We start from the raw sequence: 26,571 nt of genomic DNA, 5'->3' as shown, positions 1-26,571 counted from the left end.
TAATAGTAACTTTGTTGGTGGTTCATTGCGCTGTGGCAACCCCATATTAATAAAGGGACTAAGCCAAAAAGAAAATGAATAAATGAGTAACTTTGTTAACATGTTAATAATAAACATTTAAAAATAACATGCAAATAAAAAGCCATCAGCATTTAATTTTTTATTTATTTAATTAATTAATTTTTTTTAGCGACTCCTGGGGTTGATTATTTTAAATCAAAGACCCAATAATACCATCAGATGCAGCACATTGATATTATGGCATCAGGTCAAATTTTCTGACACCTTTACGGCACTCACGTGCATTAAAAGTAAATACAGCCCACCACTGAACATGGAGGATGGTCTCGGAGTGGTTTTCCCCAAAATTAAACGATAAATAGATTTGAGCCTTTTGGTATGTGTGCGCAATTGTGTGCAAGGTTTATATATTTATAACCACCTCAGACAATATTGAGGATTGCAAGTCAATAACATTGTTATTTTGGGGGTTGAGAAGGGCTGAAAAGTTTGGGAACTCCTGATTTACATAAAAACATAAATTTAATTGACTGCAGCATGTATTGCACAAGCTAAGGTTGCCAAAAATGATGACCCCCTCAATCGCCAGTGTACACTTTGCATTCTGAGTACAACTGATATTCCTTTGACAGCAAAAGCAATAATAATATTCACTACAGAAATGAAAATGTGCCATAATGTACAGAATCTGCAATCAGGTAGCCTAAACTACTACAGCCCATCCTTTTGAGCAATTAAATGTATTTTCTGTCATGTTGGGGAACACGTCATGTTGACAAACACTCGTCAGGATCATTTAATGCATGTATATTCACACACTTACCAACGAACGACATGATTCTTGACAAAACGTCAACAAATCACTAGAGAATAAAAGAAATGACGCTTGTTTCTTTCTGTTCTTGTGTTTTTATTCGTTCATATTAAGATATTTTACCTCAAAACTGAAAAAAAAGATTCTTGTTGAGGCTACAAAAATGCAATCGAATATAAACCAAGCAAGTTTGCTGACGACTACAGTCACTAAGATGAAAATATTCAATACAAAAGCCCCTAATAATGATAGCTTTAAAACCTCTGCTAGCATAAAATTTGCTTTAGTTAAGGATCAAATCCAATTTTACAAGCAATTTGTGTTTCAAATTCCTGTAGATTCCCATGCTTTGCATACATTTTCATCTCCACAGAGCTGTTTTTATTGACGGAGCTTGTGCTGTGCTCTTATAAAGAGTCTGAATGACTTATCTAAAGTCCACACGTCATATAATGTGTTACATTACACCTTAAGAGCAGAGTCAAGGTGGTAGATGCGACTTCACACAATCCTGTCCGGTCAGAAGTGAGTGGCCCATGTCCTCAGTATAATTGCCTCAACCGAACACCTTCAGATCATTTTTCCATTTCCTCATTCCCACTCTTGTTTTCTTCCTGTTCTTCATCTTTCTGTTTTACACTCATCCGTCTCCATCTTTCTCTGTCTACGAGCCTAATTCACTGTCTGGTAATTGCAGTGTTAGTGTAATTCCAGCAGCACCTTGAACATGTTTAGATTATCCATGCTCTCTGACACCCCCTCCCCCCCTCCTTCTTTGCTCAAATTAGTGCCGCCATGTTGAGCTGCCTGGCTTTCTTTCTCTCTCTTTCCCTCACTCTCTCTCTCTCTCTCTTTCTCCTATCTCACTTTAGTAACTGCCCAGGCTATTTAATTAACTTCCATGAGTCCCAGTCATATATCATGCTGTTCTGTCACCTCTTCGGGTAAAAAGTTTTGCTTTTTCTTCTTTCGGGGCTGAGATAGCAGGATGGTGCTTTGAGGAGTGATATAAGGACAAAGTGGTTTATGCACAGTAAGGGCACTTATAAAGCTTGCATCTATTAAAAAAAAAAGTTGTTTACTTTTTTTTCTTTGTGGTGTAACAAAAACACCAAAGTAATTTTGAATCACATTAAAAATAAATAATTTAGGTCAAGTAAAGTCTACAGTATAGACTACAGTAAACTACAGTATAACTCTTTACTAGAATATACTGTAACCCTATACTACCTGCAATTGCTGACTTTTTATAGTAATCAGTGTTTTAGGTGTATTATGGTAAAGAAAGGCCTAGTGTATCTTAAAATGGCTCATTTCTACTGAGTGGTATGGTACGGGTTGGTACGCTTTTATGGCTGTTTCCACTGTCAAAAAGTGCCAAAAAGCAAACCATACTGTACCACTCTTTGGGTACTCTTTCCAAAGCTTCCAAACCTTGTTGTCATCTTGATGAACAGCCACAAAGCCAAGGAGAACATTTACGAGGTCGTCTAAGGGCCTACTCACACTATGCCATCCATACCGTGCCCAGGCCCGTTTCCCGGATCGTTTGAGAAGTGTGAGTGCGCTGAATCGGGCTCAAGCACGGTTCACTTGGCCGGCCCTGGTTCACTTGGGCGCCAAAGCCCGAAACTGAAAGCGAGACGTGACTTTTAAGGCACTGTTTCATATGGATTTATTAATAATTCTTACTGTTCAGTTAACGCAAACTGCCGTAGTTTATTAAAGACGCAAACCCCTCACTGCACGATAGCTGCGCGCCTTCAGCATACCTCCTCATTCCTGCAGCACGAGAGCTTTATGATTGTTTATGAGCGCCAAAAGTGGCAGATCTGTTCTGCAAAATATCTGACTGCGTGTCCCCGCATCCCTAAGGACTGTTTGGCGAAATATTTGACGGCATATCAAACGACTGAAACAATATAACTAGAGAAATCTCCACTGTGCTGCTGAGTGGGAGAGTGCTTCTCACTGAACAGCGCAGCAGCGATGACGTAAGCGTGCCGAAGCCCGTTTGTGGTGTGAGCGCGGGCCGTCGGGGGAGACGGGAGGGGGACAAGCGTGCTTTGGCCCGGTTCGAGGCAACTGTACCTAGTGTGAGTACGGCCTAAAAGCATGAGTGGTTTCACTTTTTCCATAGAGCTTGTAGAACAAACTTCTTAAGTACACCCCCCCCCCCCCCCCCCTCATTGTTATCTGCGTACTATTGTTACCATTTTATCAGTGGAAATAAAAGCCTAATAAAGGTGACCCTTACTGACCCATACTGTATCACTCAGTGGAAACGGGACAAAAATGAATGCGAGCCGAGTAGTACAGTATTTCCAAATTTATAAAATTCAAAAAACATACATGAGAAGTACTTGGATGACCTACTACTTCCGTCATGATTCTGAAATGTGCATCAGATGGACTCTACGCTATCAAATGACACACCATGAGAGAATTCATGAATGGGAGTGAAGTGACGCAACTGAGTTCCATTCATACTAATGACATTCATACTGTATAAAATATACCTTTTCATTTATTTAGTTTACTTTTATTTAAATTCAAATGCAGAACCTACTGAGTAATCCGCTTGTTAAGCAGTGACGTATCAGTGAAATATGGAATACTGTTTCAGGGTCCAAGCCGCTACTCATTTGAATTGAGAAAATATTTGTTTATGGCCACTTCTTTGACTAATCACACATTAAAGGGGATTTTTAAATAAAATCATGGTGTACACAACAGTCTCTTGACTTGCTGCAATAAAAATACCAAAATTTAAAAAAATTAATAATAAATGTATCACTTTCTGGCCATGGGATATTAGGCATGGATATATACATTGTGATCGTGATTTTTGAAAGTATTACAGCGCTTTGTAAATGTTTATCATTACCATTTGATGAGTCTTCCCATACAGTTTGATAGAGCGCTTGGAGCCGAAAGACGCTTCACGTGACGTCACACTTAACAAGCCGTTAAGCAGCCCAAGTCAATATTATTAATAAATGTTGTACAAACATTGTTCATTAGATTTCTTTATGTAGTCAACACTGACTATTATTTACTCAATCAATCAACCAACCGATCGATCGACCAACCGACTGACCAATCAATCAAACAAACAAACAAAACATAAGCCAAAAAAAGGTTAATTAAACTGGATTTCTGAATCATTTTATTAAAATCACTGAACATATCATACTTAACAATTGATTCAACAACTGAAATATGTCAGTAGATTTTTAATTATTTTTTTTCAAGCCTAAATGTGGGTTTAGCAGTCAAATATACATTATTAAAATGTTAACCAGTGCATTATTAAAACTGTACACAGTTTTCTCATTTTGACTTTTACTAAAGAGTTTACTTGTCTTTTGGCTTTGTAGTGACAAGACATGAAAGAAAGTAAATAATGGTAATTTACTCAGTTTTTCCCTCTCTTCACTTGACCTTTATCTTCGTCTTTCTTTCTCCCTCTTGCTTTTGCTCTCTATTTTTCTGGCTGTCTTTATGAACAAGCTCAGTAATTTAGAACAAATGCTCATATCAGCACAATCCCATCCTGTTTGCCCCCCGTCTTTCTCTCTCTCCCCCTCTCTGTAATTCTCCAGAGAGAAGAGACGCTGAAAATAGATGCCTCTGTCAATTTGGAGAAGAGAATCAAGTGCATTAGACAGCTGAGACGAGAAATCAAATCAATGTTGTCAGCGGGCGACTCTTAAGAGGGCAATGTTAAAAAGTTTGGGGTGAGAGAATTAAAGCAGAATGGCTGACTGAGTCCATGTCCTATTGCCTTTTCTCTTCCTGCTGCCCATTAAGATCAAGGGAAATGAGAAGTGACTGCTGTATGTGCTCCGATAGCTCTCGTGAGAGAAAGGGAGAGAGAAAGAGATTCTGAATACTGTGCCTTTAGTTGAAGCCATAACAGCTTTGACTGTCTGTCCATCTGTCTAGACTGACTGTCCGTCTATCTATCTATCTATCTATCTATCTATCTATCTATCTATCTATCTATCTATCTATCTATCTATCTATCTATCTATCTATCTATCTATCTATCTATCTATCTATCTATCTATCATCTATCTATCTATCTATCTATCTATCTATCTATCTATCTATCATTTATTTATTTATTTATTTATTTATTTATTTTTCTATCTATTTATTTATTTATTTATTTATTTATTTATTTATTTATTTATTTATTTATTTATTCATTCATTCATTTACTTGTTCATTTATTTATTTATTTATTTATTTATTTATTTATTTATTTATTTATTTATTTATTTATTTTGGTAAATAAGAGATGTCAAGATGCCAGGATACTTGGTTCATTTAAAAGTTCAGATTTCAAGCTATATGTGAATATATGTCTTATGTCTGTCAAGCAAATATTCGCTGAGATTCTAGTGCGTTTGTTGGCCACCAAACTGTCATAAAAGCACACATCAGGTCTGAGCTTTTCCCCCAGAGAAAAGTCAGTCTATAACGATTAATGATTGCCTCCTGTACTAGTAGTGGGGCTTCATTCGCCATATTGACCATTACACTTTTTCCTACTCCAAACTATACTAATGACATGTCTATAGTCTTTGCTAATCCTCAAACGTTTGAGCAACAGTCTATACAGTATATACATTACATGAAGATAAAAATGCAATGCAGTTTGTATTCTATGAAAATCTTAAACAACAGATCAATTCAACTACTGAATGTCCAGATGCAAATGTATATAAAAGCAATGCAATGTAAACATCCTCATTACCTCAGCCTAGATCAGTTTTCATTATGGCCTAAACATCATCACATCATCATGATGCATGAAATTAGGCACACATTTTTTTGTTGTGCTTGTCTTACATGGCAGCTGTGGACCTATTAAACACCCCATTCTCTCCACCTGAACACTCCCTCTCCTTTCAGCCAGCCAATGAGGCGATGGATATAGATACATATGGTGCCGACAAGCTGAGGAGACATCGTAGCTGAAGCAGGCATATGTACGCTAATGTTTCATTTGTTTGTGCAAAGCGCCAATATGGTGTCCATTTGAGACCAGCCCTTACGCCTATGCATCTTAATAAAGCCACTAGGGTGTGTGATTGGAACAAAGTAACGAGAGAAACGCTCCTAACTAGCCCCGCCACTGAAGCAGACTCATCTATCAGCCAACAAATCTATCAGAAGCCCCTCGGTGCAGGTAGATCCTGTGAGGTTAATAATCCAACAGCCAAATTACTGCCAGCGGTGTGTTTTGCCCTTGGGTTGTTTCTGCGTGATGGCGGCGAGCTTTTATTTTCTATTATTCTGAAGTATGGAGTCCCACGGCACTTCTCTCTGACGGTTCTTTTTTAAAGTGTGGCTCTAAAAGTCATGGGGAAAATTTTTGAGAGTTTTTCTTTTGGAGTGTTTTTGATTTGTGCTAGCTCCATTCAGAAGTCTGTTGTTGCTTGTCTTTTGTCAATAGTATTTTTCGTTAGATATACTGTACTGTATGGTTGTGTGTGAATATAAAACTGCTTTTGATGTTACATTATGGGTTCTTCGGCTGTAGGTACTGTTTTTTCTATTGAAACTGAATGCTTTGTGGTTTCTCTGAATTACCATTATGTGGTTTTCTTGAGCACTAGAGGATAAAATCCTTCTATTTGAAACTTAAAAAAGCTTCTTTTATGGCATCAGACTTTGTTTTGCTACTGGAAAAGTAGTTTTAATACCCAAACTGTATCCTATGTAAGTATACTGTATGAGTGCAGACACTTTTTTACAGGGTTCCCATTCTAAGCCAAATGTCAAATTCCCTGGCTTTCACTGACTAAAAAGCTGAACTTTAATGGTTCATGCTGAGTAGTTCCTTCAGAATGTTGCATTTATGTATTTATGTACCAAATTTTATGCAAAATCTATCAAATGGCTAACAAATAAGGGAAGCTTGCATTGTTTTACATTTTGCACATTTTAACCAGCCAGGACACATTTTAATTCCTTTTTACACAATGTGCTATAGCTGTGTTTTCATCAACCTATTTTCATGCACATTTCGGAACATTGCATAAAAAATGCTTAATGGAAATGCCAAGATGTGCATAAAAAATATCTGATAAAAAAAGATGTTCATAAACTATGATGAAAACAAATTTAACAAATAAATTCCACCCTGTGCATCAAAAATTAAGTGTGTTTTTTATTATGAGAGATATGGGTCATTTTACTTGTTCACTTGTTTCTTCTGAAGTTAAAAACAAAACGAAACAATATTGTTACTTGTTCTAAGATTTTATTTTATTTTTTTATTCGGACTAAAAACAAGATAAAGCAAAGTAAGAAAAGAATTGTGATTATTCAGTTTCTGTACCTGAATATTGTAAAACCACCATATAGTGTTATTCAAAATTTTAAAACTGTATTCATATCACCATATTTATCTCAGAAAAATAAAATATTGCTATATCAGATGTTTTATATTCACCAGCCACTTTATTATGTACATTCGTTCAACTGCTTGTTAATGCAAATGTGTAATTAGGCGATCACATGGCAGCACCTCAAAGCATTTAGGTGTGTAGACATGGTCCAGACGATCTCCTGCAATGATCTCCAGCAAGTCATATCGAGCATCAGAATAAGGAAGAAAGGTGATTTCAGTAATGTGGCATGGTTGTTGGTAATAGACGGGCTGGTCTGAGTATTTCAAAAACTGCTGATCTACTGGGATTATCATGCACAACCATCTGTAGGGTTTACAGAGAATAGTCTGAAAAAAATATATATAAATTCAGTGTGTGGCAATTCTGTGGGCGCAAATGCCCTGTTTGAGCTGAAAGGCAACAGTCCCTCAAATAATCACTTGTTAAGAGTGGTTCTTGGTGCACTTTGAGCCCATTAGTACCAATTGAGCATCATGTCAACGCCACAGCCTACCTTAGTATTGTTGCTGGTGAGAAGAACAGACCATGTACATTCCTTTATGACCACAGTGTACCCATTTTCTGATCGCTACTTCCAGCAGGATAACATGCCATGTCAAAAGAATCATCTCAGACTTGTTTCTTGAAGATGACAATGATTTCATTATTCAAATGGCCTCCACAGTCACCAGATCTCAATCCAATAGAGCATGTTTGGGATGTGGTATAAATATAGGGGTGTAACGGTTCACAAAAATCACAGTTCGATAGGACACAGTGGTGTCACGGTTTGATATGTTTTCGATACACCAAAAAAAAAAAAAAAAAAAAAAAAAAACAGAGGATTTCTCTGATTTTAATTTACTGGCCCTATTATTAGTTAACAATAATAACTGTGCTGTGTTCTCATGGGGTGGTGTCTGATATTGCACAGCTGATATTGACATATAACTTATTATTTGCATACATCATCTTAATAGCAGTAACAGTCTTTTCATTAGCTGCAATATTAGTTTCATCTCAGTGAATGCATGCTTTTTAGCAAAAGTAAATGTGGTATCAGTCGCACGATTGACAGCATCATGATGATTAAATGAAGGATTAAATAAAGTTAGAACATCTTGTGCTTAAAATGTGTAGATTGAGTGGCAAACACTGTTACCTGAAAACTCCGTCTCAACGGCTTTACGGTGAATGCTTAAGTCATTTTCATAGCGGACTTTAACCACTTGAAGTCTTTTATCTACTCTTCAAAAAGTGTAAATGCTGGATTGACATTTATTACATGATCACTAATCAGATGTGTCATTATTTGTAACTTTAGGTGGTTTCTAAAACTAAATCTGTCAGTGTTGTTTTCATCATCTCGTATCCAAACCTTTACCTTTTTGCGGCTGTAGCTCCCTGTCATTGCAACTGAGTGATTGACAGCTGATATTAACCAACCATTCTCGTTCTGTTCTACCGCAGTGGGCCAAAAAGAAAAGCTTAAAGGTGGGGCAAGCATTGCAGGCTTTGTTTACTGCAAGTTGGCATGTCAACTGTTTTAAACCATTCCTGAGTGCTGTTATTTTGCCATTTTTAGGTGCAATGATGCTTAATACGTGAATGCCTGCTAATTCCGCACACATAGTGAACAATTTGCTGTGAAAACTGGTCGCACCAAATCAATTTTATGCACTCTAAAATATATTTTGACGTTGCATAACTAAAATTTTGGGTGCATATGCGACCAAAACAGTCGCAATTTCAAGCCCTTTCTCATATCCACAGCTATAAATGTACTGAAACCAAAGTGATCCCAAACACCGGAACCGCTGTTGGTTATAGGAGGATTACATTAACGTTATAGCCATTTTGCGAGCTAGTGTAGCGTTTGCCTGACTGGAGTAGTGTTTGGAGGTGGATGGGGAAGGCAGCATGTTGCCTGTCACGTAATTTGGGAAGCCTTGTTGAGCGTTGTTGCACTGAAACCATTATATTTTGTACACTTATTGTCTTTTATCCTTTTAGATATTAGTCTGAATCATTCGGTTTGTAATGCATATTGAACCGAAAGGCTCATACTGAATGGTTTAATACGAATATACGTATCGTTACACCCTTGATATATATTTACTTGGCAAAACACCTACACTATTTCTTTCTATTTGTGTCCAAACAATACATTTTTCCAGAAGAAACCATTTAAATATGCACAAGCCTCTTCAAACTTGGTAGTATAATTGCATAATTGGCCATTTTATCACCTGGCATGTGGTCTAAACATTATTATATTTATTTGACACTTTAGCCCATGTAGAATAATGGAAAACACCAGTATGCAGCTCCAGGCCCATAAACCTTTATCTCAGAGAGCTCCAGCCATCAATATGCATTAGCAAATCCAGAAGTAAATGAAACGTGCGGCAACTGCACACTAGAATTGTTTGATTGTCACGGTCATAGAGACGAGAACAAAAGAGACTGAGATTGGAGATCTCAACAATCTGCCTGTGTTTTATAGCATGAGGCGCTCCTCATCTCCAGAGCGTAATGGAGTGTGCAGTACACACCAATGACCTCAGGAAGTTTGATGACTCACCTGTATGTGTTTCTATCCTCCGCCCTTCATTTACCTCTTCACGCCAACTGCATTTCCGAAAAAACCCTTCCCACAATTCGCTGTCTTCTCCTTCCTCGACCTGTTCACTCTCATTTGCTGCTTTCCCTCCTCCAACTGTGACATGGGAGAAATCATGCATGAAAAAATGTTTGGACCGGCTATAATTGGCCTTCCCTACACATATAAACTTGCAAGTGTACGCGCACACACATTCCCCGAAAGTGTTTCCAGAATGGTAAGAGGTTTGTAAACAAAACACCAACTGTCTTTTTTCTTTAATCCCATGGTTGACTGATAGTAATTCATACAGACACTTTCATTTGGGGAGGGTGCCATCTTTAATCCCCTCATAAGATGACCTAAATGACTTCCGCTTCGACTTCTTTCGCTTGTCTATTTCTCTCTGTTGATCCCCCTGGTCGACCTCCCGCCCCTTTTCCCTCATAGTGTCTCTCAGTAGGGGTCGTGATAGCTGTCAGTGGGTGGTATATCATTAGCCATGCCAGTCTCAAGAAATTTCCGGAATTCCGTCTCTTGGCAGAAAATGGGAGAGTGTTTAGAATGGAATTGGATTTGAGGGTGTGTTTTGGGCCAAGGCAGCACTCACCGGTATTAGGTGACACAATGCATGAGGACACATCGGCTAACCGCATGCCAAAATAGAATTTCAGTCACTTGGCAATGGAGGAGGAAGTAATAAAAAGTGTTTAAAGGACAAAAAAACAACGCCCTTATAGAGAATCAAGAAAGGGGGATATGTAAAAGAGGAGAATTATGCTTCGAAGGTGGCACATTTGATTAAAAAATAATACATATTATAATATACAGTTGAAGTCAGAATTATTAGCCACCTTTGGATTTATTTTTCTTTTTTTAAATATTTCTGAAATGGTGTTTAACAGAGCAAGGACATTTTTGACAGTAATTCCTGTGATATTTTTTTCTTCTGGAGAAATTCTTATTTGTTTTATTTTAGTTAGAATAAAAGCAGTTTTTAATAAAAAAAAAGAAAAAAAAAATTTTAAGGTCAAAATTATTAGCCTCTTTAAGCTATATATTTTTTCGATAGTCTACAGAACAAACCATCGTCATTGCCTAATTACCCTAACCTGCCTAGTTAACCTAATTAACCTAGTTAAGCCTTTAAATGTCACTAAGTTGTATACGCTCATTTCACACGGCCACCTTTTTAAAACACAAAAAGTGAGGCTGCAGTGGGAAGAAACCTGGAAGTATAGGATCAATACTGTGAACATTGCAACAATATGATGTGTATTACAAACCTCTAGCTGTTGGCGCAATTTCAAAATGCAGATATGGCGTAAACATCACTTTAATATCATTCAGTTCGGTTTCATTTAAACAATTAAAAACATGTAAAACAATAAACAAAACCACAATCTCTTAAAGAGTGTCCTCTTAGGCTTCAGTAAATGGCACCAGGTAAATATCGTGGGGGGTTCCCTGCTTGCAACCTAATGAACGATAAAACAATGTAGTCCTCTGTAGCATACCCTCGTGTAGTCTGTAATAGTGTTGTCCCAGTGATGTTGTAAAAACACTCATTTTACCACTGAAGATTAATCGCCGCTGAGCGCATTTTTAAACACTGCTGGTTTGCAATAGAATTCACCAGTGCTCAACAGAAATGACTGTGATTTCATCAGTTCACCGCTCTTCACCGAGTACAAACACAGATAAACGAACACTGGAGCATTTAAAGATGTAAAGATTTGTCGATTGCTAATCTGTGTTTGCGCTCAATAAACATTAGTGAAGTGCTGCGAACTGATGACCTAATGACTGAGCCAGTCATTTCTGTTGAGCACAAGTGAATACTATGGCAAATCAGAGGTGTTGCGTTCAACAGGGCTTAAATGTTAGCAGGGAAATTGCCGTTTTTCATTTCAGTATCGAAATTCAGTATCGTGACAAGTCTAATATAGTGAAAGAATCAGTTAATTAACTTGAGGTTGATAAATGACATCTAAAATGTGTGTTTGGGAAAGATAACTTTCTAAATAGTGCCATTTCCCTTAACTTTTATTTTCACTTTCCATTCAGAACGGACCTTCGGTTCACTCGGAAGGCGGGGAAATCATAAATTTGTGTCGCTTTCTCTTCGCTGATAGGATATAAAGCCAGGTACTCAACATTCTTATGTGACTCAGGCAATGCTTCCTGGTTTGTTCCCACCTCACCCTCGATTTCGCTTTTTAAATAGCAGCTGCGTGAAATCAGAATACAATCATATAATTTTATAGTCATTTATCAATTTTTTTAATTTAATATTAACCTCAACTAAAGAGACTGGTGGACACAGTGTGTTCAGTCTGTTCTTGGTTTTGGCCCTGGGCTTCCAATTAATTGTCATCCCATACAAAATCCCTGCGTTTAAGATCAGATTTCTTTAAAAAACAGTAATCTTCACTCCCTGGCTGAGATATGATATAAAGTGGGTGGCATGTCTTTAAATTTTGGAAATTAATTTTATCAATGGCATTTCTGCACTAGCCTGCTGCTAATGACGGTGCCTGCATTTATACGGTCTTTAGTCTCTTTTTACACTTTAACAGCCAAATGAATGCTTAAGTCTGTTAAATTTATTATATTTGAATCACATTATAACATGGATGCTGTAAAAAGGACCTTAAGAAATTAAATATAGTCACATAAAGCTCTCACCGGAAATTCATCAATGGCTGAAAAACACTAGCTGTACATATAAACCATTTGCATGTTGTTGTTTTTTTAAATAGCAGCTGCGTGAAATCAGTCTATGGAAGTGTCTTGAAAAATATCTAGTAAAATATTATTCACTGTTTTAATGGTAAAGATAAAATACTTAAATTTTTAGAAATAAGTTAATTAAATCATTAAGTTTAGAAATGTGTTGAAAAAAAATCTTGTCTCATTTAAACAAAAATTGGGGAAAAAATAAACAGTGGGGCTAATAATTCAGGGAGGCTAATAATTCTGACTTCAACTGTATATGTATATATCAGTGCTTCCCACAAATGTACTTGGGCGGGCCGTCCAGGTATGTATACTGTAACGGCTGCCCAAGTATATTTAGTGACACACTTTTATTTTTTTCCTATTATTATCATCCTTTTACAAGGATGGCATCCCGCCTGGGTTTCTAAATCTACTAAGACGTCTGGGATTTTGTTTTGCTTTCATTTTCTAAGTTGTCATTAATTTTATGCACACAGACACGAGAGCGGGAGAGATATTAAATAATTAATTCTTTAATCTAAAATACTCTTTACGACTCTTGAAAAAGCTTTACTTGACCAAATACACGGAGAGGACAAAATTATCTAAATTTGTTGCAGAATATTTATACACCATTGGAAATGGGTAATTAACTCATTAGTCTTATTTAAATAATCTACACATTTAATTTTTTGTAATTATTCTATTTTTTTTAGATATTGTCTGTTTTTATTAGATTGTTCTGTCATCAGTTCTCATTTGCTGTATATTTTAGTTATTGGATTTAGTCGATATATTACTTATTTTATACATTTAAAATGCTTTGGCAATACTGTACAAAATATCATACCATTAAAGCAACCGGAAAGAGATAGAGAGGAGCAGATTTTACCTGTCAATGGGTGCACATGACTCCGAATAGAATAAACGTAAGAGAAATAGTGAATTTTATTTATTTATTCTATCTAAAGACTTTTTTTTTTTTACTTTAACCAATTAAAAAAAAAAAAAAAAACGTTTAAAACAGATCCTTAATAAACCAAAATATTGTTAAAAAATCAAATTAAGTTTTGTTTGTCACATATAGTAAACTATTTATGTGTTTTGGGTAAAAGGTGTGTTTCAACTCTGCTACCTCCACAAGTATATTTTAAACCTGTGGGAAGCACTGTATGTATATATATATATATATATATATATATATATATATATATATATATATATATATATATGCATACATTATTCGCTAATCTCAACTCTAAATTCTCTTTTCAGAGCCTTTTTGTTAAATTATTTTAACCAACTGGTCTCATAGATGTTTGTTGTGGACATGTAAATGCACTGAAATTTTAGCAGGTGAAAATGTCTCTTTGGGAAACTAAATTATTGGTTTTATACTAAGTGGATTGAACAACATGGTGATGTTTAATTAGCATTTGCCTAATAGTAGCAATTTTGACTGTGTGAGTATTCATTTTGTGTTTTATTGAGTTATACAATTTAATCACTCCTCATTTTCATGAGCCAATGTTGAGATTGATCTTTTAGTCATTGCTACTTTCTGTTGATGGATAAAAAAATAAAAAACTCTCTCAACACTATATGTAGTATATCTGCCATCCAATAAGTCTCAGCTTTCCGATTTTGTCAGTTGTATTCCAATATTTTATTGTATGTAGAACGATATATATTTTTATTTTTTATGTGTCATATTCCATGTCTGTCAATCATTTAATGATTAGTTCACCCAAAGTTTAAAATATGTCATTAATTAGTCGCCCTCATTTTGTTATAATACTCTGAGACCTTTGTTCATTTTCAAAATCCAGATTAAAATATTCTCGGATGAAATTCGAAAACTTTCTGATCCTCCATGTACAGCAGCAGTCCCAACATATTCAATGTCCAGTAAAGGAGCCAAAAACATTGTCAAAACACTCCATGACATTTCAGTGGTTTAACTGTTATCATATAAAATTCAATTAACAATTTTGTGTTAAAAAAATGTAAAAACAACTTTGTTTGCATGCGCTTGGTGTGAAAGACATAAGTAAACAAAATAATATTTACAGTGTTCTTAGAGCTTCGCATGATTGAACCACTGAAGCCACATGTAATGTTTTAACAATATATTTGCCTCCTTTTCTGTACTTTGAATGTCTTGGTTTAGTTTCTGTATGTGGAGGTTGAAGAAGCTCTCAGATTTGATTGAAAATATCTTAAGTTCAGAAGATGAACAAAGATCAGTTATGTTGATAGACGGTGTGTATTTAATAACAGTTTTCATTTTTGCAATATCTAACACAAGTGATGAGGGATGTGTGACTCGTTTGTTACAAAAGTGCAAAATTTGCTTCAGGTCTACCTTGCTAGTTAAAAGGTCCTAAAAATTTGAATAAAGTTTTTTTTAGATATTAGTATCAGTATTATTAATTTTTAGGATGTCTATAAGCTAGTGTTCCCCAAAACAGTGACAAAATTTGAATTTACAAGATATAAAACTGATATAAACAAGTAAAGCTTGTAATTTGTCACTTCCGCCCAAATGGATAAATGGTTTTATTCACGTCAACTCGCACTACAGTTTCTCATCACATCTAAACTAATCTAAAGCTCTCTAGTATCATCTGTAATTTTTGTAAAAAGTTTTGACAAGGCTAATTCATTATTGACAATCATTATATTGTCAAATCAGCATAAGACCAAATCCCTACAAATTTAAAGCGTGTCCTATCCTCGTTTTCTCTGGACTTCTGGCACCTTTGGCAACTTTAAACTTGATTCCTACATAATTTGGAGAGGGGGTGGGTGACAAAACAAAACAAAAAAACCCACAAAAAACAAAACAACCATATAATTTTATAGTCATTTATCAATTTGTTTAATTTAATATTAACCTCAACTAAAAAGACTGGTGGACACAGTGTGTTCAGTCTGTTCTTGGTTTTGGAGACCACCAATCAGATTATTATTTTTAATGTATTTGATTGCCATTAAATGTGTCAGTATGTTTAACCTGTTGCAATAAAAATCAATCTGGTGCAGCTGATGCTATTGGTGTGTTGTTAAATCTAAAGTAAACACACCAATCCTATGTAAAAAAAAAAAAAAAAAAAAAAAAAATAGTAATATTTAAGGACTGATGGCTTTTAAGGGGCCATATGCACATCAGCCAGCCCCTGGGCTTCCAATTAATTGTCATCCCATACAAAATCCCTGTGTTTAAGATCAGATTTCTTTAAAACACAGTAATCTTCACTCCCTGGCTGAGATATGATATAAAGTGGGTGGCATGTCTTTAAATTTTGGAAATTAATTTTATCAATGGCATTTCTGCACTAGCCTGCTGCTAATGACGGTGCCTGCATTTACACGGTCTTTAGTCTCTTTTTACACTTTAACAGCCAAATGAATGCTTAAGTCTGTTAAATTTATTATATTTGAATCACATTATAACATGTATGCTGTAAAAGGAACCTTAAGAAATTAAAAATAGAAACACATAAAGCTCTCACCGGAAATTCATCAATGGCTGAAAAACACTAGCTGTACATATAACCCATTTGTATGTTGTTGTTTTTTTTTTACTATTAAAAACTACTATATTTTTTTCTGTGGGTTTTAGTTCAAATAAGACAATTCTAGTTTAAAAAAAAACATTATTTGACTTTTGGAAATAACCAAGCGACCCCCTGTCATTGTCCCGCAACCCACCAGGGGATCCAACCCCCACTTTCAGAACCACTGGCCTAGACACTATGCTCAGACCCCTATCTCTCTCTTTCTATCCTGACAAGGGGAATGAAACGAGTTTGAAGCTTTCTCCATGGACAGGATACCAAATATGCATATTATATTCAGTCAGATATCTGTAAGTGTGTTCTCATGAAAGTATGTTTGAGCATGCGGTCAGTATGTGGAGAGCAGCCGGCTTTTAACACATTTGACCACTTGGAAATTCTCCAGAACTTACTGTGCTTACATAAACATACAGAGGTTCTTAAAATGTCCTTGGGAATATTATTTCCTGGGTTTTTGAGAGCAAACATTATGCAATACATAACATCATTCAACTTGTATTCTTGTGTGTATGTTGATTGTATAAAACTCAAGTTTGCGTTTGATAAGTGTTAAATTGAAGTTAGCAGGGCATGTGGAGCGAACAAAATGAAAAAACTGACACAGCAAAAGGCTAGGGAGACAAACAATGAGAGTCAATATGACAGACTGATAGTGAAAGTGGCTGCGCACTGTCCTGCTGACAGCAAAGCATCATGGGGGCTTGTTTGTGCAAATGTTTATAGAGATACGCCCTGTCAACACCTCAGATACCATTACTTACAGTAATTAGTTCTTCCTTGTTGGCATCTTCTTTCTCATCCTCCTTTGTTTTGTTTTTTATGTCACACACTTGCATCGTTTGAGTTATGTTAAAGATTATTTGGCCTTTCTTAGCTGTCAGAGCCAACAGACTTTTTGAACTGATAAACACAGGCATAAACATATTTATAAATCAAAGGGCAAACAGACTTTTAATGAAACGTTGTTCATGTCACTGCTGAAGTTTTTTTTTTTTTTTTTTTCCCTTGTTTCAAATCTGGAAGTGAAATGCATGTTCTTTGAGAGGAGTTGTTGACTGTCACGGTAGTGTTATGTTGTAGGCAGAGCTGGTAAAAGTACACACATCCTTTACTCAAGTAGAAGTACAGATACTCATCTTTAAAACAACTCTAGTAAAAGTTGAAGTACTGACTACACTTGTGTAAACAAGTAAAAGTAAAGAAGTACGGCCTCAAAATTGTACACAAGTAAAACGTACCCATTAACACTACATGTTTTAGTTTCACTATAGGCAAATATCCGGTTTCCCCCACAGTCCAAAGACATGCGATCTATAAGTGCATGTGTGATTGAGAGAGTGTTTGGGTGTTTCTCAGTATTGGGTTGTGGCTGGAAGGGCATCCACTGTGTAAAACATATGCTGAAATAATTGGCAGTTCTTTGCACTGTGGTGACCCCTAATAAAATGTATTCTGTAGGCCTGTATATTTTCAAAAATAATGTCTTATATTTTACAATGAATTCTGTCCAAAATATATCGATTTTTTTTTTTCTTTTGCTAAAATAAAAACTAAAACAGCAAACATGCGAAATATGAACTCATCGGCAATAAGGGAAATAAATCTCAATGCATAAAGTGTATAAAGTATTTGATTGTATTAGTACTAAATGTACAAATCTTTACAAAAAGCGCAGTTTTCGATGCATCAAATTAAAAGATCATGCAGTATGATCGGAAGTGGATGAAAGACTCTAACCTTAAGCATTTACATGGTGTATATCTATCTTGGACATTGTTTATAAATCAGTTTAAAAATAAGCTTTATTTCTTTCTTTGTTTCTAGCCAAATTCTTTGAATAGCTATTTTTGATTTAAAACAATAACTATTGGTTATATATTTGGTTATATACAACAATTTGATTGGGATGATTGTAGGAGGAATGAAGCGTGCATACGATACAGGAAAGCAATTGAAATTTCCACTCCATCCAGTCCATTATGATTAAACTATGCAGTGACTCCACAAATCGCATGTGTTCTGAACTGTGGCTCCTGGTCAACTATGATCCTAATCCTGTTGCCTATTGCCTATATTGCAGAAGCTCATATTGGGATATTGAGGATTAAACAATAGTATTGTGCAGCTCTACAAGAAAACTTGGTTAAGGAGACACTTCGCGACACTCATAGAGAAACTAGACAGATTGTTGAACTCTCAGGACAACAGTGTTTAACTGTGAATGTCTCACAATGGGTTTGTCTACATGGACACGAATTATCCGATTTTATTACAATTAAGACAATACTCTGATTAAGAGTCTACCATGTTAACAGCGATTTTTCATTAGTTTAATCCGGTTATATTTGGACTAAACAGAAATCGTATTGAGATGTGTAGAGTATGCTGATTTTAGTCACATTATTGAATTGCAGTACAGACAACTTAAACTATTACTGTTGTGTTGGACTTTCATCGCATTTTGTGACAGGATAATCTATGCACACATGGCTGTTAACACTATTCTCTGCACCTACCGAGTCAATGAAGGACCGCAGACACCTGCATCACAAAATGTTGCAAGTTTTTTTGGGTTTTTTTTTTCTCCCATACGTCTTGCGGTAACAAATTCCATTAAAACAACACTCTTCCAGCAGTTCATACTCACATCCAATATCTCGTTTGTCATGGGGGCATGCATGAATGTTCCTGAATAAAAGTGAAAGTGCCAAACTGCAGTTAAAGTCACCAAATTAAAAATGAAACTGCTGGCATTAAATGAAACCCTGGTGGAATTGCAGATAGCATGACGCAATGATGTTAATTGTACTATGTGCTGTAACATGTAAAGAGGATTATGAAAGGAACATTCAAAAAGCTATTTATGTAAACACCTTAATCTTATTATTGTCTTATTCAGATTAAGGCAAATCATTGATGTCCAAGTAAACCTAGTCAGTGTTTCATCAGTGTGATGTTTTATGAGTACATGCAGCATAATCCTAAATTACTCTTATAATATTTTGTCATTTGAAGTTTTTGATAATGTTATTGTTTGCGCTCGCTTCCTCACCTCTCCTTGCTTCTCCTCCATTTTCCAGATTTATCTAAATGCAAACTCAATCCGTCTTGGAAATCTTCCACATGGGAGCGTGGACCCTTTGCTCGGCCCAGGGACAACGTACCCCAAACAGACTGTGTACGAGGTGTGTGTATGTCCCAGTGGCAAGCTGTATCTATCTCCTGCAGAGAGCTCCTCCACCTGCCAGACCACCAACAGTGTTTGCCTCTGGAGCTGAGGAAGGTGGGTGGGCAGTGGACCACCCAGCACCAGAAAGGCCTTCCTTCACCTGCCCTCTCTCGCTCCTCTCCTTTCTCCTTCACCTTCTCCTTTCTCTTTCATTTCCTAACACAAATTTTTGTTATGCTTTTCCATCTACCTGTCTGAGCTTCCAATTTCTATCTCTATCTATCTATCTATCTATCTATCTATCTATCTATCTATCTATCTATCTTTCTATCTATCTATCTATCTATCTATCTATCTATCTATCTATCTATCTATCTATCTATCTATCTATCTATCTATCTATCTATCTATCTATCCATCTATCTAGTTTGTGTTTACATAAAAAAGACACATCTTTATGTGTGTTTGCTCACCTGCAATACGTCTATTAGACATCTCTTTTCAGATGTTAAACAGATGTATACAATTTAGAATAAAACAGAGCTTTTAAATACGTTTAGCAAATCTTTGTACACAACAAATGTTGTCCAGACCAATTACAGACCTACATTCAGCTGGCTGTCACCAGTTGCATCTATCTTCTTCTCTGTTTATCTAGCTAGCTACAGTGGCTAAATGCTTGTCATAAATGTATTGATCTACTTGTCCATCTATTTAGCTACAGTAGCTAACTATCTACCATAAACACATTTGTCTGTCTTTATCTGTCTAGCTAGCAAGCAAAATCAACCTACAGTAGTTAATTGTCTTTAGTGCATATATCACCATTACATCATCTGCTCATTGTAATACTTCTCTTTTGTTTTTCTATCCATTTTTCTGTCTCTCTTTCTATCTACACTCACTGTCTAAAACCAGTGCATCTACAGTATCTATCTACTCTCCAGCCTAACTGTCTATCTATGTTAACTACATTAACTAACTTTCACATAAACAGACAATTATCTGTTTTGCTAGCAAAATATGTTGCTCTATTAGCTAGCTGTCTATGTATTTGTCTGTCTATCTAGCTACATTGACTAGATGTCAATCAGCATCAATGTCTCCATCTAGATAGCTAGCAATTAGCGGCAGTAGTTAGCTGTACATTTGTCTGTCTACCTACTGTTCTATAATGAAAATTTTATTTTCATTTCATTTTGTCTAGCTAGCTACAATAGCTAGCTGTCTACCCTGCTGAAAGAAAAAAAAAGAAAAAAAAACATCTTAAACCAGCCTTGGCTGGTTGGCTCGTTTTAGCTGGTCGAACAGCCTGGTTTTAGAGGGGTTTTGGCCATTCTCATGCCAAACGACCAGCCTAAACCAGCTAAAACAAGCTTGACCAGCCTGGTTTAAGTTGGACATAGTGAGTTTTGGCTGGGCTCCCAGCCAGGCTGGTCAAGATGATTTTAGCTGGTCATCTTCCAGCCTGACCAGCTAAGACCAGGCTGGAAATGACTGGAAACCAGTCTGGAATGGCTAAAACCCCTCTAAAACCAGCCTAACCAGCTAAAAAGAGCCAACCAGCCTGTGTTGTTGTGTTTTTTTTTTTCAGCAGCAGCAGCAGCATGGTATCATCATTTGTTGCTCCAGATGTCTGTCAGTGCATATATTCCCAATCATCAGCGTCTATCTACCTATCTAGTTAGCTACCTAGCAAGTATAGCTGTGGCTAGTTGTCCATAATCAAAACATCTATTTTATATTTTTCTTTGTCAATCTGTCTAGCTAACTGCATTAGCTATCTGTCTATCATCAACACAATTATTTCTCTATCTGGCAAACTATGTTGCCCTATTAGCTAGCTGTCCATCTGTGCAACTATCTATTTGTCTATCTAGCTACATTGGCTAGACGTCAATCATCCGCATCAATGTTCCGATCTGGTTAGCTAGCTGGCAGCTAGCGGCAGTAGAATTTGCTAGCTGTCTATAATAAAAGCATTTGATCACTTTTTCTTTCATTCTGTCTTGCTAGCTACAATAGCCAACTTTCTACCATCATGTTGCTCCAGATGTCAATCAGTGCATAGATTGCCAATTATCAGCGTCTATCTACTTATATAGTTAAATAACTAGCAAGTATCAGCAGTAGCTAGCTGTATATTTGTCTGTCTATCATCTATCATAACTCCATCATTCCTGCCTATCATCTACAAGTTTATCTGTCTAGCTATCAAGCCATTTTGCTCCAGATGTCCGTTATTATTGCATAATCTATTTGTCTGTCTAGCTTCAGTGGCCAGACGTCAATCATTAGCATCAGTCCAGCTAGCTACTAGCAAGCATCTGCACTTAGCTAACTGTATATTTGTCTGTCTATCTAGCTACAGTGGCTAGCTATCATGAATGCTTCTACATGATATTTTTCTCTGTCACTATGTCTGTAGCAAGCTGTCTATCATCACTTTCTATCTGTTTTTTTCTCTGTCTATCTGTAGCCTATTTCTGTTTGTCTGTCTAGCTACACTGACTGTAATCAGTGCATCCTCATACCTTTTTCACATTGACCTTACATCATCCTAGTCCCCTTTAGTTGTTTCTTTTTCTTTCACCTAATATCGCCCTTTTGCAAGTACTCCTCTTTCCATCTTCCTCTTCCTCTTTGTCCTCTCAAGAAGAAATCAGGAATCATTAGACGTATCTTGGCTCGGTTAATGCCGCATCTTCCCAATCTGTAAATGGAGCAGAAACTATCTTGTTTTGTGTGTGGGTGTGTGTGTTTTGTTCCTCTTATTTTTATATGAGCGTCTGACTCAGTGGAGAATTGTGAATGTGTGCCGGGACGCTGGACTACACTCGTGAATGAGCACACACACAATACACGGTGACCTGCAAACGAGCGTGTGTGTTTTTTTTTTCTAAAGAAGATACAAAGGTGCCTTTGCTACTGTTAGTAAAGCACATCACCTGCTACTATCCCTCCACGTGCAGTAAGACTAACCTCTGCTAGGACCGAACGAACCTTTTTCTCACTTTGAGTTCATGGGACAAACATAAACTTTGATAAGCCGAAAGAAAAGAAAAGACAACTCTCTTTCCTCTTGGATGTTTCTTTTTGGAAAAAAAGCACAAGATTATGCCATGTATATAACAACATTAATAAATGATAATAAAAAGAGAAAGTTTATTTTAAGAATTTTGTATTCAAGAATGCTTGATAATGTTTCTTTTCTTATGTGTAGGTGTCATGCACATGTACTATGGTTATTTAATTATTTTTTTTTCTTTATTAATATTATTTTAACCAAATTAAACTGTTGGATTATGTTTAGATCCTAACTACAATTCATTCTGAAAACATTGAAAACATGAGGTGGCGTACTCTTCTCCCAAATCTATGGATATTATTATTATTATTTTTGTTTTGTTTTTTATCAGTAAAGTTATTATGAATTTTTTTTTTATTTTGTGTGCGAGCGTGTGCATCTTGGTTTTTCCCTCCACATGATGTAGTGCAAAAATCAATATTGCAAGTTTAATATCAATCTTCATTGTTACATTATTTACTGTTTTCAGTGTTTCGGGCCATGGACCACTGCACTTGGGTAAATTAAAATATGATTTAGAGGGTCATTTCAGCTAAAAAAAAAAAAGATCTCGCAGTAAACTGCCAGTATGAAATAACTTTTAGAATGTTCTGTAGGTTAAATGATGCCATTTGGAATTAAATGTGTTTATTTAAGAATAGCTAATGAAATATACTTTAATAATATTAAATTAAAAGATAATAGACATTTATATATATATATATATATATATATATATATATATATATATATATATATATATATATAAACAACATATATTTAGGAGACATTCATGTTGAAATCTAATTCCAAAGAGGTTAACTAACTTATTGTACAGCAGTAATCCAATAACACTTCTGTTTATGGCTGTAATAAACCTCATCGTGATAGTTTTCTTGAATTGCGAGTGACATAAAAAGTCATAATTATTTTATTTAGTTCTTTTTGGGGGGCTATAGGAAATAAAAAGTGGAAATTGACTGAATAACATATGTTTTCTGAAGCATACCTTTATGTTTAAGAGCTCAGCTTTTTTTCCTTCTTTCTTTACAATAAAAATTGGCAAAAGATCTCAGAACCACATATGCCCTCACAAATGTTCATAATATGAATAAATCTGACCAGATTGTAGTCAGCAAACTTTAGAATAACACCATATGGACAATTGTACAATAGTATTGGGTGCTTAGGATCAAAAAATGAGTATTTATTTAATAATTTCTTGTGGTAATGTTCTGTAGAAGAAAAGATTTCTTAAACTCAAACAAAGATATATATTTTCTTATTAATTCTATGCAATGTGTTTGATTGTTGTGCAGTTGGAATATGATTCAGTTACATAACAGGTTGAATTAATGTCCTAGATTTTCTTTTCATCATAACTCAGCGATTATAACATCCAAATTAAACTGGCTCGTGAAATGAGCCTGAAAATAAACATGGAAGGATGAACACATGCAAATATGTTTATTTGGGAAATTAAATATCTTGCAATATTTCTCTTTTCCTTGCATTCACTTGTTGTACTTTTTCTCACCAATTTCAGTGACATTTGGAGTCCAAAGGAGTTGATTTATTTTCTGTAAAGAAAAGTAAGGACATATGTTGCTTTATCTCCCTGCCTCTGTCTTTTGATTTCTTTATTTTCTGTCCTTTTTCTATCAATTTTTGACTAGAATGGGAAGAGGCAGGCAGAGGGAGTCTTTGAGGCTTTCGGATCAAATTTACCATGAAATAGAACATCTTCATAAAAGGATGAGGTCAGTGCTTTGGTTAGGACTCACTCCTCTGGCACCTCCACTCGTGTTTGGAAAAGCAGAGAGGTCTTATAAAGCTTACGAACTCTGGGAGAAAAGCTAAACATCAGAGGAGAGTGGGGCCATAAAAAAATCGATTCATTCTTCACTGTATTTTGTGCTTTTAAATTCTGGCCCACTATTAAAATGTGTTTTCAGTGTAAAATATACACTCTTTAGGGTTTTTTTTCCCATATGTACTCATTTACATTTGTTTGCACTTTATTTGCCATTCTATATGTTTTCAAATGGATTTTAAAGGTGGAATTATTAAAGCTGTTTTGAAGGGCTTTGAATTAAACAGTTTGTTGAGTCTTGAAATTCTGATTCATCACAAATTGACGTCTTTAACAGTGTTTAGAAAGTGATCAATTAAAATCTGTAAGGAATTAGTAAGTTGTCTTGGACAAAACTGTTCACTGAGTTAAAATCTTTTCCCTTGTATTAAATAGCATCTACACTGTAAAACCCACAAGGTTAAGGTAACTGAAATCATTTGAGGAAACTGATTGCAACAAACTATTTAAGTTTAAAAATGTATTCTGATGTGCACTGTGAACTTGATCCATAAACAAGCAACTTGAGCACAGTAAACCCCAATAAATGAAGAGAACTCAAACCATTTGAGTTCTGTAAAATCCAATAAGTTAAGGCAACTTAAACCATTTGAGAAAACCAATTGCTCTAAACCATTTGAGTTAAAAAAAAATCTATATGATTATTTGAACTTACTCAATTTAAGTGGAAGTAAAGTGGTATTTAATGAACTAATTACCTTCAGCATTGAGTTCAAAACTCTTTTCAAATCAGTAGAATTAACTTTCAGGAATTTTGAGCGAACTACACTCATTTCACTTGATAAAGTTGACTGTTGGGTTTTACAGTGAAAAAATATATTGTTGTATTCTGATCCAAATAATGAATGTTTATGAGATGCTTCATTAACATTCAGACAAGATAAACATATTGAATAAAGATTGGAGAGGTAGAAGAACCACGCACAACCTCCAAAAGACAAATTACTGAAATAGCATGCACAGAAACAGAAATGCACACATTTTCTAGTGTTTTTTTATTTATTATTATTTTTATTATTATTATTATTATTATTTTACAGTAAGCTTGCAAAAAAAAAGAGAAATCTATTTGGTACTGAATACCATTTACATGGGTTATTTATACCATTGCGCACTGGTTTTATTATTTTTAGTGCAAACTAAATATATATTGTGCCTAAAAGGGTCATATGATGCTTTTTAATGTTTTTTTTTTCTGTCTTTAGTTTGTGTTGTTTGCCAATCTAACAGATTTCTAAAGTTGTGAAGGTCAAAGTTGCCAACAAAATAACCTTTTCTTCAGTATCTAAAAGAAAAGGAAGATCTAGACCTGGAGAAAACATCTCACCATATGTCATGCATAATGCCAAATATCTATGCAAAAAAGTGTGCTGTCAAGTATTTTGTTAGTGGTATTGCTGCCATAAAGCTAAAGATCTTTATTGCCAATTGCCAATTATTCACAATATTATTAATTAATTTATATTTGACATTCTTTAGACATGCATGACATTTTTATTTAATGTTAAATTGTTATTGCAGAAACAAAATATATATTTTTTCTTAGCAGCTCATATTTGTATTTACACACATGAAAACTTTGCATGTTAAACAAGCTAATCAATGATCATGTAGCTTATTTTGAGCTGAAACTTTACAGATACATTATATGAACGGCAAAGGCCTGTAGTGTGGATCAGTTTTTCCGAACCCTGTTCCTGAAGGCACACCAACAATACACATTTCAACCTCTTCCTAATCAAACATGCCTGCATCAAATCATCAAAACATAAGAAGAGACCCCAAAACTTGAAGATAATGGGTCAGATAAAGGAGATATCCAAAAAACTGTAATGTTGGTGTGCCTCAAAGGTATTGATTATTTGCAATGAATTCAAATGGAGGGCAGGAGGTAAAACAATGAATGAAAAAACATAGGGGCAAATCACAATAAAGGATAAACAATGACATCCTGTGAAAATAACCTATAGGTTGTCAAAAATTGTATAATATGACTCCTTTAAAACCCCAATATACCTGGAGCAAAACTAAACCTACTGATGTGATTTCAAGATCAAGCCAAACTTAATATTGCGTTGCTGGTAAACACCTTCAATCTACAATTGGTCCATTAGTAGGTTAATAGGCAGGTGTGATTCTCTTTGGCCGTCTGATATGGTAAGATTTTTTCTGTTCAGTCAGAGATCTGTGAGTAACAACAAACACTGTTTTATAGTGGAAATTGAAGTGTAATTTTAGTTGAAAGCAACACTGTGTGGTGATGCTGTTTCCGAGACAATGGAGAATGGGATCCTGGTGTACACAATAAAATCATAT

At 35.5% G+C, this 26,571-nt stretch overlaps 1 protein-coding gene across 6 annotated transcripts in view; it reads left to right on the top strand.

Moving 5' to 3' along the window:
- sgcz (sarcoglycan zeta) overlaps window positions 1-26,571 on the top strand; it is a 503,764-nt gene that overhangs the window by 436,381 nt on the left and 40,812 nt on the right. For 2 of the 6 annotated variants that reach the window (XM_087237039.1, XM_087237041.1), the window contains exon 8: window positions 19,227-19,331. In XM_087237039.1, the coding sequence (XP_087093165.1) occupies window positions 19,227-19,331 (105 nt within the window). Of the gene's footprint in view, window positions 1-19,226; window positions 22,493-23,928; window positions 23,975-24,058; window positions 24,470-26,571 lie in introns of those variants that run through there. The other 4 variants (XM_087237042.1, XM_087237037.1, XM_087237040.1 and 1 more) reach the window with 4 other exon arrangements.

This window comes from Danio rerio, chromosome 1 (assembly GCF_052040795.2).
Source record: "Danio rerio strain M-AB ecotype USA chromosome 1, GRCz13ab, whole genome shotgun sequence".
In the NCBI taxonomy this organism is placed as follows: Eukaryota; Metazoa; Chordata; class Actinopteri; order Cypriniformes; family Danionidae; genus Danio; species Danio rerio.
The sequence above is the reverse complement of the archived record's forward strand: the minus strand, read 5'-3'. Positions and strand labels throughout refer to the sequence as shown.